Source organism: Corvus moneduloides, chromosome 12 (genome assembly GCF_009650955.1).
Source record: "Corvus moneduloides isolate bCorMon1 chromosome 12, bCorMon1.pri, whole genome shotgun sequence".
NCBI classification, from domain to species: domain Eukaryota; kingdom Metazoa; phylum Chordata; class Aves; order Passeriformes; family Corvidae; genus Corvus; species Corvus moneduloides.
The window spans coordinates 16185377-16201772 of record NC_045487.1 but is presented as its reverse complement, the minus strand read 5'-3'; the positions used below and the strand labels follow the sequence as shown (position 1 = coordinate 16201772).

At 38.7% G+C, this 16396-nt stretch overlaps 1 protein-coding gene across 1 annotated transcript in view; it reads left to right on the top strand.

The window, feature by feature from the left end:
- The window catches only part of LOC116449969 (neural-cadherin-like), a 61364-nt gene that overhangs the window by 12641 nt on the left and 32327 nt on the right, over positions 1-16396 (top strand). Inside the window, exons 2-9 of the mRNA XM_032121969.1 lie at positions 2172-2369; positions 3435-3660; positions 6074-6278; positions 7984-8095; positions 9274-9523; positions 12281-12423; positions 14764-14936; positions 15953-16121. Of these exons, the coding sequence (XP_031977860.1) occupies positions 2172-2369; positions 3435-3660; positions 6074-6278; positions 7984-8095; positions 9274-9523; positions 12281-12423; positions 14764-14936; positions 15953-16121 (1476 nt within the window). The remainder of the gene's footprint in view (positions 1-2171; positions 2370-3434; positions 3661-6073; positions 6279-7983; positions 8096-9273; positions 9524-12280; positions 12424-14763; positions 14937-15952; positions 16122-16396) is intronic.

Genomic DNA, 16396 nt, shown 5'->3' with positions numbered 1-16396 from the left:
AGATTTTTTAAGGCTTGGATGTACATGGTAACTGGGAATTTTGCCATGAAAAGTGTCAGAACACGTGTTGCATGTATCCACGTTCTGCAGCGGTGCAAGGCATGTTTAATGGGCAAACCCAATACAGGTTCTTTTTCAGGAAACTGATACTTCTGTAATTTACTATTGTATAAATTAGGGGTTTTGCTGCAGGCATTGTTTTTTCATATGTGCTACTGTAAACTGATACTATATTCCCTGGAACATGAGATTCTGTGTATAGGGTGTAATTACAAAGAAATTAATTTGGATTTAACAAGTTACTGTCAATAGACTTTTTGTTGCTCTTTAGAGAAACAAACAAAAAAAAAGCCATGTACTCACAGATTTAAAATAAAGATGAATTAATACAGTTTTACAAGGTGAACTAAGAGAGCCTCAGTGATTATCCTGGGTGACTGCTGATTTTTCTAGTAAGAGAATTTTCTGGGTAAAAATAGAATGTACTTAAAGGTTGTGATGGATTAAGTCTCAGGAATGTAAACTAAGAAACTTTTATTTGACTTTGCCAGTCACAACACCAAGGAGTTTTCTCTACAATAGTCTACAAGCTGGTTGTTCAGAGATTGCAGATTCTGATATGCTGTACTAAACATGCTACGTGCCAGCAGACAGGAACTACTGAGTATGGAAAACTGAAGCTGCAAGAGGGGGTGCCTCGGTGGGCGTGAAGGGATGACTTCAGTAAATGCACACCTCACACAAAGGAGCAGATTTTAGTTGGAATGTCGATGTTTTTTGGAGGGGGATGTCACTCTGCAGTAGAGAGGGAGAAGAAGTACAGCAGTTCAGCCTAAGTGAACTTCCAGGGAGAATAGGTCTCCTTAGCAGCATAACCCTGTCTACAACATTAGATATTTTGGCAGCACTTCCTACTTAAATATATACTTAAATACTAAGTTGTTTGTATTGCTAATTAGTTTTAAATTTAAACTGGTAATTTTAGATGTTCCTTTTTGTATGTTGTTTCAATTCCTGTAGAGCTGTTTTGAAAATAAATGCATGTCTGTATGTTTTTATGTATGTATAAATAATAAATCAACACTTAAATCAAGTATTAACACCATCAACTTTAAAAATTCTGACTTTGCATCCATTATTAAACTTGTGGATAAGTCATGTTGTAAGTGTAGATGGCTGTTTTTTCCGGGGCCACATTCCAGGCTGGAGCAAAGTGCAGTGTCAGTGCAGTTGGGCTGCCTTTGGAGCCACAGTGGGCGAATGCCTCACTTTTCTAGAGCCAGAGGCATTAAAGATGGCCTGCAGGAGCACTCAGCTTGGCTTCTGTAGCAGAATATTTACAAGGTCAGTGCCACTCTGCTGGAAGCCAAACTGGCCCAAAGGCCCAAGTTATATTCATACTCTGCTCCCTGATGTTACTGATAATTATCAATTAAACCCCCCCCGCCTCGCTCCATCACTGTCTCATGTGCTTTTTCTGCCACCTTTTCAGCAATACTTGCCTGATGTTTATTGCTTATTAGGAGCTCTGCTCATGGGTTAATTTAATACTGGTGAAAGTATAATAAATACTTTTTTTCTCAATTTTTAAGGATCTTATGCTGTTGATTTTTGGAAAATTTGATAGTTCCATTTTGTGGTGGTTTGTTCTTCTGGATTTTGACTGTATGTATTTAATAGTATTTAAACTTAAATAGGAGTGAAAACTATATTAGGATTTCAGTGAAATTTATAGAAGGGCAAATCACTGGTTAGGGTAGATTGGTTAGAATTTTTTGGCAACATGTATTTAATTTGCAAAACTCAGAGTTGCTGTAAATTTGTGTAAACAAAATATTTGATGCTTTTTTTTTCTTCAGAAAAAAAGAAAAAACTTTTGAGAAAACAGGTATTTAAAGTTTGAAAATTTAATAACTTGTGATTTTTCTTAAGAAGAGATTTTAGAAAAACATTATATAGGTGGCCCCAGTCTTGCAGTTCAGCTGGTTAATTCTTCCCCACATTGTGTCTGGATGCTGGTCATTCCAGAACAGCTTTAAACTCCAGGTTTTTCTGGATTATGTGCCAACAGTATTGCAGTAAGTGCACACTCAGGTTGTGATAGGTTTCTGTTACTCTGAGTGCCATGAAGTAGCTGTCTAATTATTTCTTCCTTTTCCTGAGACCTTTAGGGAAGGATTGGTACTTGGTGCACGTGTCGCTTACTGTGACAGACGTGAATGACAACGTCCCTGAGTGGGCCATGGAGCCATTCCCCTTCCTGGCTGTGGTTTCCCCTGAGGCTGCAGCGGGTACTGAAGTGTACAAGCTGCTTGCTGTGGATGCAGATGAAGGGATCCATGGAACTGTAGAATATTTTCTCTTGGAAGGTAAATTTTAACCCTCCCATTCCTGTGTAATATGCTTCACTATTGTGACTTTTTTATCCTCAGCATTATTTTCCCTTCCTCCTGCAAAAGGTTCATAAACCTTCAGCTCTGTGTGTGAGAAAAATCAACTTTTATTGATGGTTATGGACAGATTTCTTTGCAAAGTTGAGTTCCTGCCTATATATATCCCCGGGGGATGATGGGGATTGGAGCGGTCAGTACTCCCCAAGGCTTTGGCAAGGGAGTGGCAGTGGGGACTGTGTTTATGAGACAGCATGTGGAGGAGTAGTTCGTGGGGTGGAGAGGAGGATTCATGTTCCTATCCCTTCTGATTCATTTGTAACAAAATTTAAAGGTCTGAGTTGTGCAGAGCTAGTACAAACTCAGTGCTAATTTTTTTGTGTCTCCTTTTAAGAAACTTTAGTAATAGTTTGGAACTGTCTGGGCAGATGGGGAGCAACAATACCTCTCCAGCAGAGTATTTTCTGGTAAGGGATACTTAGGGTCAGGCAACAGAAGTATCAGAGGCTAAAAGGAAGATGGAGAGAGACTATTTACAAGAGCATGGAGTGACAGGACAAGGGGGGATGGCTTCACACTGACAGAGGGCAGGATTAGATGAGATATTGGCAACAAATTCTTCCCTCTGAGGGTGGTGAGGCCCTGGCACAGGTTGCCCACAGAAGCTGCCCCCTCCCTGAAGGTGTTCAAGGCCAGGTTGGACAGGGCTTGGAGCAAGATGGTCTCATAGCAGGTGTCCCCCCCTGCCCGTGGCAGGGGGTGGAATGAGGTGAGCTTTAAGGTCCCTTTGAACCCAAACCATTTTATAATTCAATGATAAAGAAGAGTGATAACTGTCTAGAGAAGTGAAATGGAATTTTTAAATGCAGTGATGAATGATGAATGTAATGACTGATTTCCAAGTTCTAAACAAACTTTTGAACTTTAGTGTGCATGCTGATCCTAAGTCAAGGCCAACTTGGTAATTGACACTGTATTCTCTCCTAATTTTAATCAAGTAAAAATGTTCTTGATGATGACAATTTTTGGACATGTTCCTTTTAGGTGGTGAAGACAGATTTGAAGTTGAGAAGGACACTGGATGGATTAAAACAACAGGTTTGCCATTGGTGAGGGACAAGGAATATTTGCTGACTGTAATAGCAGCAGATAAACTTGGAAGCAGAGGGTCTCCAGCCTCTGTTTCTGTAATTGCTGGATTTCGACCACCACAGTTCACCAACATGTCGTACTTTGTGTATGTTCCTGAGAGCTCCCCACAAGGAGAACCGTAAGTAACAGCTCAAAATAATGCAGTGAGGTTGTGTTCCTGGTTTTGACTTCTGTTTGATCTCCCCAAAGCCTTGGTATTGTTTGTGAATCATAACTAGGTACTGTGAGAAGCAATTTAGGTCTCTTAATAGAAGTGATCCAGACCAGTTTGATGATGTGTTTTTTAGTCATGCTTTTACAGGGAAAAGTGGTATTGAATAATTGTGCTTTCTTACTTTTTGAAATTATATGAAAACAATTAGTAGATGCTGATTGTGTCTTAATTTTCAAACCAAATGCAGAATACAAATTAGTACTGTTATGTCATGAAGAGAGATATCATGTGTGAAAGAATACATTATGTGTCAAATTTGGAGAAGTGCCTTCTCCACCATGTGAAAATTGGAACAACCAAGATTCTTTTTCCTGTCTTCATCACAATGACAAACTGAGCTAAAATGAAGATGCCATAGAACTTTTCATTTTATTTCTCCATCCTTTGTCTAGCCATGTCAATTGAAATATCACAGAAAGTGTTAGTAACATAAGTCCACCTGAATACTCAGTCCCTTCTTTTCCAAGCTGTTTTGTTCTTAAATATTTTGTCTTCCACTTGAATTGAGAATACTTTTGTCCAGTCAATGTGTTCCTTCTGTGGCAATTCAACTGTTACTCATATTGTATTATCTGTGGTGTTACTGTTCAGTCTGCAACATTGTTTTGCAGTGTCTAAATAACCAAGCACTGTTAAGATTTAAAAAAAAAATTAATCGTAGATAACAAGGTTTTTCTTTAAAACTGCAATGAAATTAAATTGCACAGGCATAAAAGAAATGGAATAACTGCAAAATACTATAGCATCTAGCTGGTACCTGCTGTCTCAGGTTCAATAATGTTTAGAATTAAAAATAAAATTATTCATAACTTTTTTATCACTATTAGGAATAGGTTTGTACACCTCAGATGATAGTAGGTTAGTCAGTGGGTGAAATGACTTGGTAATATCCAAAAGGAATGAAGTATTTTGTGTGGTTATTACATCTGAAGAGGTTTGAATATACACAGTGAAAGTGTGCATGTTGTTTCTGTAATGTGTTGGCCAGAAATAGACATGAAAAATCATTTAGAGTCCTAAAGCTCTCATATTTAAATTGTGCCAATTACCCAAGTATGCAGGAGAACAGAGTTGTTGTCATGCACCAGATTTCTGGGTTTATGATTTCCCAATTAGAGCCTGATTTAAGGCTGCTGCTGAGCAGAGGAGCATTACCAAATCTTTCTCTTCCTTTGGTCTGCCTGTAACACCAATAAACTACAGCTGTATTGGCAGGCTGAGCCGAGGGGATACAAAGACAAAAGAGGCAGAAAAAGTTTTCTGTTGGATTGTTAAATATGCTCCCAGCATGGCCTTGAGATCTTCAGCGCTGACAGGAGAGGAGAGGTGGCTTGAACATGCAGCCAGGGCAGGGAGTTAGAAGGAGGGCAGAATAATTCCTGTTGGCAGGAATGCAGTCGTGCACTGGCCGAAACTGCCTGTGAGACCTCATCATAGGAAAATACAGGAGAAAACTAAAGTGAGATAATGACCTACAGCAGTGTTGGCCATTGGTTCGGTGGTGCACCAAAAGGAAAGTGAGAGGACAGCAGCATAGGAATACAAGGGGGGAAAAAAGGAGTTTGCACAAAATGAGTTTGTGTTTTTTGACTGTACTTGTCACAGGATCACACATGTTGGTGTGTTATCCTGGGAGATGGAATTCTTTTTCTTAGGAAACCTGCCTGTTAAGGCAAGAGAACTTGAGAAATTAGTTTTCAGGATTAAATCCTTTAAAAATATTTAGATTTTTTCTTTTACTTCTTACTGTGGGTGTTTCCACTTGAAACCTTAAACACATTGGACTTCAGTGGAAAAAAGATAGTGCCAGATGAGCTAAAAATATATGTCCAGTGTAAGCTGTAACATACACTGCTGTTAGGGCCTGGCTTTTATCCTTTTGCAGTTATCTGTTGGAACTTTAGGATGGTATGACTGCAGCAAACTTACTGTGCTGTTATTAAAACAAATCTTTTTCATCTTGCTTTATCTTTTAGTTTCCTGCCTGAAAACCATCGCTACCATAGAAGGAAGTTGAACCAGGCAAATTCAGCTGCAGCAAAAATTAAATCCTCTGTTCCTGCATTTTTAATCCTTACTGTGTTCTGCTTCCAAGAATCCTGTCTTTATCTGTTTAACCCCAAGGTGGTAGAACTACTGTGTAACAAAATGCTTGAATTTGGTGTTTAGATACAGCTGTCACTGACTTCATTGAGGATACCTCTGAGCAGACCTACAGGGTTGCACCATCATTTCTGATATGCATCGCTTTTGTCACATTTTTCAGAATGTTGTATTATGTCCTTGAGTCCTCTCTTTTTCTTGTTTTTTAATGCAGCTTTCTTACAGTCACTGCTGTGTCATATCAAAAGAAATCCCTGAGCTACAGTTTGCTCACTAATCCTGGGGGTCTGTTCAGTATTGATCGGGCAACAGGAGAGCTCAGTTTAACTCGGAGTGTGGATTATGAAAGTGACCCCCACCAGTACCTTCTTTTGGTCAGAGCAGAGGAGAACGGGGAGCAGTTCAGCAGTGCTGCTGAGGTAGGTGTTCCCCTCCAGCAGCCTGTGTGCATTTCCATTTTCCCTGATCCTTTTCAATTCTGTACAGATTCACCAGGAGCTCTCATTTCCACATGCTGGCTATTCTGCTGCCCATTTTAAAAGTCTTTCTGTCTATGGGGAGATGTTGAGGACTGGTTTAGATACTCTTAGATTTCACTCTTGCAGGTGCTCTAAAGACTGTTTCTGAGGGATCGATATGCCATCCCATCACATATCCCAAGCCTTATCTGGTAACACATGGAAATGGATGTGGCCAAGTCAGACATCAGGTTTTGTCTTACTCTACCTTCATCAAGTATGATGTACATTTGAGATTATTCCACTCTAAAATAAAGGCAGGATGAAGAACTATTTGTTTCATATCAAGAACGCAAAGTGAACTTGTGAAACAAGAAAGTAATAAAAATTCACTGATATTAAAAGCTGATGGTTCATGGTATTTTAGAAAGCTGTTTGACAGCAAAAATATTTCTTAATATAGTTATTACAGTTATTTGAATTCAGAGATTCACTGAGCTAGGAAAAGCATGCCATATGAGTTTGTTTCTGCTGCAGGAAATAAGATAGAGAATGGGAGACAGAATTATTAAGGATCAAGTGTGAGGACACAGAGAGGCAGGGTAGCAGTACGCCAATGTAACAAACACTGGCTGTAGCACACCAGTGCCTGATAGTTTCTGTTGACCCTTTTGTGTACTACAAGATGAAGAATGGTAAAATATGGCTCAAAAGAGGATTATGAGATGATTTTACAAATATGTTTAGCCTAGAGGTAGTTTAACTTGTACCTGCTTTGCACTGATACAACCTCAATAGCTGACAGAGCAGCTCTAGTTCATGCATATCTGCTCTGTAAGGCTCATGGAAACACCTCTGCCTGTTGCTCTGTAATGCAGAATGCCTCAACCAAGTGTATCAAGTGCAGCAGGATGAGCCACCAGAAAGGCTCATTTACACACTCCTTACTGTTGGGAGTGTAAACTGTGCAACTGTGGACTTGTATTTGACACAGGAATAAGAAAGCATTTGGGAAGACGTTGGAGGCAAAATTGTATCTCTTACTTGCTTTACCAGAATCGCAGAATCTCCAGAGTTGGAAGGGACCCCCAAGGTTTGAATCCAAATCCTAGCCCTGCACAGACACCCCAGCAATCCCACCCTGTGCCTGAGAGCATTGTCCAAACACTCCTTGAGCTCTGTCAGGCTTGGGGCTGTGACCACTTCCCTGGGGATCAGTTCCACTTATATCTGATTTGTGCTGCTGTAATTGAATTCAGAACCCGGTCTTGGAGATTTATACTGCTAAAATGTAATATGCTTGGCAGTAGAGTTTTTAGTGTTACAAATCACAGAAGTGTTGTAAGATAAGATAATGGAAAAAGGGTGCTTGGCAAGCAGATGGTCCATTTTCCTTTAAATTAGTAATAAGGAATAATCAATGGAGATGAAGGGTGAGTGGAAAACATTGCTGCAGGGTCAGGGACTTGGCAATTCCTGGTATCTTGGAATGTAATATTTCAATGGCACTCAGCAGAAAAAGAGCAATCTAAGAAGAATGTCTTATCCTATAGCTGCTGAAGATTTCAAGGATGTTTTTGGGAAATTTTTCCACGTGGTATTTCCAGAGCAATGAAGGTGTTCGCTTAAATCACTTTGCTGTTTAACATCCCCTTTCTCCATTAAGGTTTTGGTTGTAATCACAGATGTGAATGATTGTGCTCCCGAATTTCATCAGTCGATTTACAACAAAGTCGGTGTTCCTGAAACAGTTCCTATGACAACTGCACTTCTCCAAGGTTAGTGCTCCTGAAACCATTTATTACATTCACTGTATTTTTCTCCCTTACACTACTTAGAATTCAGTTCAGAAAGGAAAATTACCTGTCCCAGTGTGGGTAGTTGCAGCTTTCTGAAGGCAAATGGCACCTTGTAGAATCATGCTGTTTATTTACTACTGCCACAGCCCAAACAATTTTGGGGGACAGGAAGGCAAAGGAAACAGATTTTCTTTGTGGGATTTTGAAGTAACAGAACTTTGTTGTGGTTGGTATTACAGCAGCAGGCTCATAGTAGCAGTCTTGCTACATTTCTTGAAGGAATAGAGTGATCCTGGATCAGAAGTTATGGACACCTCAGCTCACCTTCTCTGCCTGTCTCTGAGAGTCCTGTGTGGGCTTGCTGTAGGAATTTTGCTCTCTTGCGTTAAAAGCCTCTTGTAGAGTTTAACTGTTCTATGTGAGGTTTCGTTTGGATCCTTGACAGGAATACTTTGCTTCTTCCCAATGGAAACAAGAACTTGTGCTTCAAGTGGTAGTGCTTTGTAAAATATAGCTGTAAAACAAATTTGTGTCAACTAAGCAGTTGTACAAGGGCCTTGTATTAGTCTTTAACCCTTACATAAACTTTCTCTAAATCTTGAGGGGGAAAAGGAAATTAAACTGCAGGAAAATTGCTTTTCCCTAGTAAATAGGATTTTATAGCCTACTATTCTGCTTAGTGGTTTATGCTGTACTAATTGTACTTTGTCAGTTACTGTTCTGGTAACTGTGCTTTTAGCATAGATTTTTGTAGGTTATTAATAGGATTTGACAAACACATAATGTGCATCAGTTGAATAATATATGTAAATATTCCATCTTTAATTGCACAGTGTGTGATCTCAGTGATTTTAAGTCAGCAGTGTAGGTCGGGTGGACATGAGAATACTTCTCTATGTGGGAATATATTCTTGATCGTACAGGACTCTTTAAATCCAGGAAAGTTGAGATCAAGTGTTTAAATTCTCCCAGGGAGTTCACTTTTGTTTTTTTTAAATGACTTATTTTTGAGTAAGGATTAGTTCACTAAAAAGCACAGGGGACAGCATAGTTTTCTGGCTGGTTTCAAGCACCAAATCCTGCTACAGTAGTAGTAAATGTACTTATCATTCCAATTCACTAACTTTGATCTGCACAATGTCTTTCTCTTCTCATAGTGACAGCCACTGACTGTGATTCAAAGGAGAATGCCCAGTTGCTGTATTACACACTGAGCCAAGACTTCAGCATTACTTCTCACGGCACTATTTTTCCAGCAACACGGTTGGACTATGAGCGACCTAACCACCTTTATGAGTTCATCATTATGGCTGTAGATCAAGGGGAAGAGCCCAAGACTGGGACAGCAACTGTTAGGATCCATGTCTCAAATGTGAATGATGAAGCACCCGAGTTTTCTCAGACAATGTAAATACATATTCTTTGGACTCTGTTATCTTTTACTGTTGCTTTTTGTATTTTGGTTGAAAGGCTGATCACAGGATGGTAACTGGTTTGGTTCAATCAAAGCTGAGAGCTGGACTGACGAACGTGGGGGTGATGTTTTGACTCTGAGGCTCTCAGTAAAAAAAAAAAGGTAGTATATAGGCAATCTCTTTTGACAGATTTTGCACTTTTATTTTTTCCCCTATGTACTGAAAGATATGGTGCAGTAATTTCAGATTATACAGTTCAGGAGCACCCCTCCACCACCAAAGGAAATCAGGCAGAAAAAACAGGCAACAGAGTTGTTGCCATTAGCCTTCGTCCAGAGACATGGGGGAATTTTGCCTTTTAATTAGGCAGTTCAAACTTAGAGTCAGCAGTCTGCATCCCTGGTTTATAGTTGTCAAAGAAAAATGCTTAGATAACACAATCCTAAATGGCAACTGAATTACAAAATCCACAAGATAAATGCCAATAAGTGGAGTTCACTTAATTTCACTTAGTCCCATGCCCTACAAACTGTATGTATATATTTTTTTTCTTCTAAAGCTCCTGTAAGCACTTTTCTTCCATAGTTGGGACTCGGAAGCATCTGAAGCAATGCCAGAAGTACTGTAAACTTGCACTGATGTTAGAAACTTAATAATGGAATTTGTAGTCAGCCTTTGCACCAGCCTTCTACTCTTAAAAGTAGAAGTTGCTCAGAACAAAACCGAGGCAAAGATTTTAGTGATGCTAACCTTGGGGTTTAGCTGAACAAAACAGCAAAGCTCTGACAGTTCTTGTTTTATGTGAGGATAACCTCTGGCTTCAAAATCTTGTGTCTTCCTTTCTTTTCTAAACATTGCTTAGGAGATATGGCTTGGAAAATTTGATCTTTTGTAATTTATTGGGTCTCTTTATATTTTCAAATACTAAACCAGGGTAGGTTTCTCACTCTTCCACCAATGCCTATTTTTCATTTATTTATTTGTTTTACTATTCAGAGGCATTGAATATTATCTGCATCTGTTCCTAATATTTTAATCAGAAGCGAGTGATGTTATTAAAGATGCTGTAAACATATCTAACCAACTGGAAGCAGAAAATGTAGTTTAAAAAAATCCCTGACAGCTCTTGTACTTAAAGTTTACTGAAGCATATGATTAAAATTAATATTATTTTCAATTACCAAACCTTCACAAGAAGCTTTTCTGTTCTCTGTGCAAGAGCAGGGAAGCTACTGTTGTGTGTATGTGTAGATAGGCACTGGAATTGAATTCATCTCCTGGAATGCAAATTATCTCAACTTTTTGGTTAATTAGGCTTTGATTTTGCTTTGTCTTTCCTGTTATGAAAAGAATCTTGAACCCAGAGGTAAATTTCAGACAGAACTTAGCTGAAATTTTCCATGAGATAGAATCATTGTGAACACATGTAAATTGGGGCCTGTTGAGAGACTGTTTGCAGTTAATGTTCTGCTCTGTGGCAGTCTAATACAAATCTAGGTGATGATGTTGTCCTTCCAGCCCTTTGTTTAAATAGATTTGCAGTTGAGTATAAACTCATGATTCCTTGCCATGAGCTTTCTTTCATCACAGTTATTCTTTATCTCAGTTATGAAATGCTTAAGGCAATCACTCTGTTTCATGTTGTCAGTTTTTACTTTCTCTTTTTTAAGAGATCTCTTCTGAACTCCTCTCTCCCTGTATTTCATGTAAAAAATTATCAGTATTACTGTTCAATTGCTTTTCAAATGCAGAGTTAAGACAGTGTCTTGAGGGCTGTGACTGAGCTAAACCAAAATAATTTACTTCTCTTACTTCATTGCATATAAAACTGGGGGGAGAAAAGAAGCTGTTTCTTATTCATTGAAAACATACATATCTTGACAACAAAAGTGAAGGGAAAGGTTTTCTGTGCATCCATTTTCTTTTCCTTTAATTTTTTTGCTATTCTCAGTATATGGCCAGTGGGTCCATAAGCACTCTAACCCAGTGGTGCATCTGTATTATGTTGGATACAGTCAGCTGCAGTTCATTCTTGTGGCTGAGCTTTGGGATATCTACTGTGGACAGGCCTGGCGGATGCTTAGTCTGACCCACGCTCAATCCAGTCAGATAAAATAATAAATATTTGGGACTTTGCTAAAGCAGGGGGCTTTTCTACTCCAGAGAGCATTAAGCTTAGGCTGATAATGCCTCTTAAGAGCTTAAAATGTCAGTGATGTGTCTGGACTTGAGCAGAGATTTTTGTAAAACTGACATTATGCACATATCCTCCACATCTCACTCTCACCTTAGTCCTGTTGGGGCAAAGACTGCACTGAAAGCCTTTTGGGGGCTTGTGTCAGAAACTGCTATAACAAAAACTGCTTTAACTTAGCAAATTGCTTGGAAGTTTGCTTGGAGTCTGTGATTCATGAAGTTCATTTTTTTACATTAAAAAACCCAAGTGAATTCTGTATTTAGCACAAGTCTTGTTGTGCACTCAACTTCAAAGCTCTGGTACTGCTGGAAGTTTGCAGTGGGAATCTGTGGTGGTAACACCAGAAAGATGTGGATGGTTGGATGGATTATCAATGCTATAATTTCACTGCTTAACAAAAAAGCTTCCTATCAGTGTAATTTTATTAGTAAATTACAAATCCCTGCAGTGTCCTTTGAATAGGTAGGTAGTAGGTGTTGTAAAGCTTCATTCTCTATTTATTATATTGCCGTTTAAATTCATAAATGTGCTGTTGTTTGGGTTTTTTAACAGCTACAGGAGTTTTGTTTCTGAAGATGCAGGCCCAAACACTCTAATTGCTACAGTTAATGCTGTTGATCCTGATGGAGATGGTGTGACATATGATATTCTGTCTGGGAATCAGAAAGGGAACTTTGTTATTGACCCCAAGAAAGGTAATTATATATTAGCTCTTTGCTGCTGTGGTCATAATGTTGATTCTGTTGTGATGCACCTTGAATTTGGTCTTGTTATCAAATTGAATAGCATATGCTATCTTTGAAGCTTAATTTTAAAAGTGCAGGGAAAGAATGCATTTACTCTCTTATAATAGTAAAAAAAGGGTATAGTTTCCTAAAATCTGTGTATAATTGACCTCTCTTACCTGTTCAGTGTTTGCTTTCAGTCAGTAACTTAATAGAGAGCATTGTTATAGATAACAGGTAGCTTAAGAGGCAGTAACTTAACAGAGAATGTTGTTATTATTGATAACAGGGTGACATTCCAAAATGTCAGACAAGTATCTGAATAGCATTTAATGTAGGAAACTGGACATCTGGGATTTTAAATGAGGCTTTTCCCACCCCATGCTTGTGTCAATGTGCTGATTGTGCTGGTGAGAGCAAGTATTTCTTGGCTGAGCTCACCTGTGTTCTACTGACACAAAATGATGTGTTTGTAGGTGGAATGAGACTACCAGTTTTATTTCAGTGAAGGTAAAAGTATATAAGATGTGAACTAAAGAAGTATATTTTTCCTTTAAGGCTAAAATCATTCACATGACCAGTGTTATTTAGCTAAGAATGCTGCATGCATGAGGAAAAAAAGATGTGTGGAGAATACTTCGCAGTTTAAGGCATTTGTTCTGAAATGTCAATTTTTGCATCTTTTTCTTTTCAATAGTCACATATTTTCAAAATATGAAAAGAAATAAAGGTTCCCACCACATTGGTGTCATCATTAAAAAAAAAAAAAAACCAGAAAAAGTGCACAAACACCAACATCTACGTAGGTTGGCATGATTAATAGGATTTATTTGCTGTTGATTGCTTGAAAAAACAGAAGAGGATGTTTTGAGACTGAAACAGGCAAACAAATTGAAATCCCATTGAAGGATTGAAGTAACTTAATTAACTTCAGTTAAACTACTTTGTATTTTGAACTGCAATCAAAATCTGAACTTAGATTTTCCAACGCAGAAGAGTTGAATATATTAGAAGGAGTAAGCTGCCCTTAGTTATTCCTTCACTTTATTTCATAGAGTTCACTTAACATGAAATTTTAATTTCAATGCAATCATGGTTTTGCAATATTAATGTTAGATTCTGAAATGCTCCCAAAAATATGGTCTGCAGGTAACTTGCAGGTGTTGAATCCTGACCTTGAGTTTACTATGAGCTCCTTTATTTCCTTTCTGACTTAAAAATAGGGGTGCAGGTTCTAAGAGTTGAATTTCTACAGATGCTTTGGCACCTGAAGAGGAACAATGTTTTTGAAAGTGTCTAATTGCTACAGGATTAATATATCTGACACTTCTGAAAATCATTTTTGTAAGAAACAGATTTTTTTGGTCAAAGCATCTTAACATTTGATTGGTAGAATCTCTTGGGATTACCTCCACAGTTTTAATATAGCAAATCATCTATCGGTACATTTATACTTTTTTGCCAATTAATTTTATAGTCTTTGAAACTTAATTTTAGGAACATCAGCATTTTTTCCAGAACCCTTTTGGGCTTTTGTTTCTGAATAAACCAGTAAAGGTTTATACAGTGGCTTACAGCAGTTTCTTTTCAGAAATGATGTCAGGGGAATAGTCTGTACCCTCTTGAAGCAGAAATGAGGAGGTAAAGTGGTGAAGTGTCAAGGATAAGTGCTGCAGCTAAAACAATACATTTGCAACCAAGTTGAGTGACATTGATGCTGTGAAAATACTCTGTTATAATGACAATTGTGATTATTCCTGATGAATAACAGATGCAATGGATGGATGGTGTAGCAAAGGAATGACAGCCCCTTTCTGCAGGATCTCAGGCAGCTGTAGTCCCTTTTGCTTTTGTAGCACTTCTCTTTCTGCCAGTGCCTCTGTGTCCTGTCCAGCAGGATGTGTCCTGTGGGGAATTTTGAGAGTGGCAGAACAGAGGTTTCTGAGACTGTGCCTTTGTAGCTCAGTGCTGCTGTGACTGTGCTACAGGAAGGTAAACTTGAAGTGGTTTCAGTTGAGCTGTCCACGGCAGCTGCAGATTGATGAAAGCTATTATGTGCAGGTCAGCTGAGTTGTGGCTGTTGTCTGAGTTTGTTCTGTAGACATACCTGCAGACAAACCTGTTGTGATGTCTTAATTTTGTTTTAATATGGGACTGCAGTAAAAACAACATAGTTAAATTACACTGCAGCAGTGTTATGGTTTATTGGTGAATAGGTAAGCCAGAATGCTTTGTTGTCATGCTTACTGGTGAGAAGAATAATGGGAATGGGTTAGTGCAGCAAAAGCCCACAACCTGTTGTTTTTACAGGGCTAGTTAGACTTCGTGCAAGCCCATTTCCTGAGCTGCAGGGGACAGAGTACGTTCTGAATGTCACAGCTACTGATGATAACGCCTCTGGAGGGCCCCATCCTCTCACAAGTACTGCCCAGGTTGTTGTGAAAATTGATGATGTCAACAACAACAAACCTGTCTTTCAGAAGGTAAATATATGAGCCTCTGTCATTTGTACTGGACTGTGTAATAAATGTTTTCATGCTGTTGGCACGGCAGGTGTGCAGCAGATGAGCCGTTCAGGAGGTGCTCTGCTTCCCTCTCTCTTTGAGTCCTTTCTTCTTTTCCATCCCTCCCTAAGGCTTTCAGGGTTTGTTCTGCTCTTGAGGCAGAACAGCTCCTGTGAGCTCCTGTCTGTTCCCTGAGCCACACCTCATCTCTGGCATTTCAGAGGATGAGGCCAAGTGAAACACTTTTGGAGATCTTGTGTGACACATGTGAGGAGGCATCCATAGGGATAGCTATCTATGCAGTGGGCTTGTTCCAAAATACTCCAAAATACCTCTTGAAATTACATAGGCTTCCTTTGATGATTGTGTGTCTGAAACTAATGAAAGAGAAAAGAATGAATGTTTTAGCTTAAATAGTGAAGTACTGTAAAAAATAAATGCTTGAATTTGGTTTCATAATGTTAATTCATATTAAAGATCTATTGTCTAAAAATTTCAGGTGTGGTACTGATGGCTCAGGTGTTGATGGGCTATGTGGCATATTTTGAAAAGTCAGTGACTGTTCATATCAGTCTTGGAAATTCTCAGTAACCTCTCCTTGACAAAATTACTTTGTGTAGAAATCCCTTTTTGATCAAAGCAGTTCTGTGGCTTGGGCAAGTGTGTGCCCTCTTTTTTATTAGACCTTTGCTAATATAGAAAAATATTTGCATTTGGAAGCAACTTTAACTTTTTCTCCAAATATTTGCATTAGGTGGAGATGCTCAGTGGCCTCATGTTGTGTGTTGGTTGTATAACCACAAAATAGCAAGGGAAATCTAAGTTAATCATGGTACAGATAAAGCTTTAACAGCAGAGCATGGCAATGAAAGTGTAGGTAAATAATTATTTCTTTTTTATCCCTGCTAGTACATATTTAAATCAAATGGCAAGGGAAGTCCTTGAATTTTCTCTTCTTTTAATTTTTCTTTCTTTCTCTTTCTCCCCTCTCTTAGTGCCAGTATTATCGGGAGCATGCTTCTGTCCTGGAAAACCAGCCTTCAGGGACTGTTGTTCTGCAGGTTGAAGCCACTGATGCTGATGGAGGAGCCAATGGTATAGTGAAATATGGCTTGATGCACAGAGATGGTGTCCTACCAGCATTTAGTATTCATCCTGACACAGGTAAAGCAAATGTCAGAACTGGTAATGGCATAGAGAAACCACCATGATGGAGAAAAGGCTTAGAAACCAACACTGATGGAGAAAAGGCTTAGATAAAATCAGACTTCAGGCTTTTTCACTTGGAGTTTTGACAGTAGACCAAATATGAACTGTATTAACTGCATGAACAAATATTCCATGAAACTTAAGTTTCACACATGTCCAGTACTGAACTAAAACTGTTGTTTTCCTTGAAAGGTGGAAATTCTGCTCAGTGGAGTAACTTGTATGTTTTT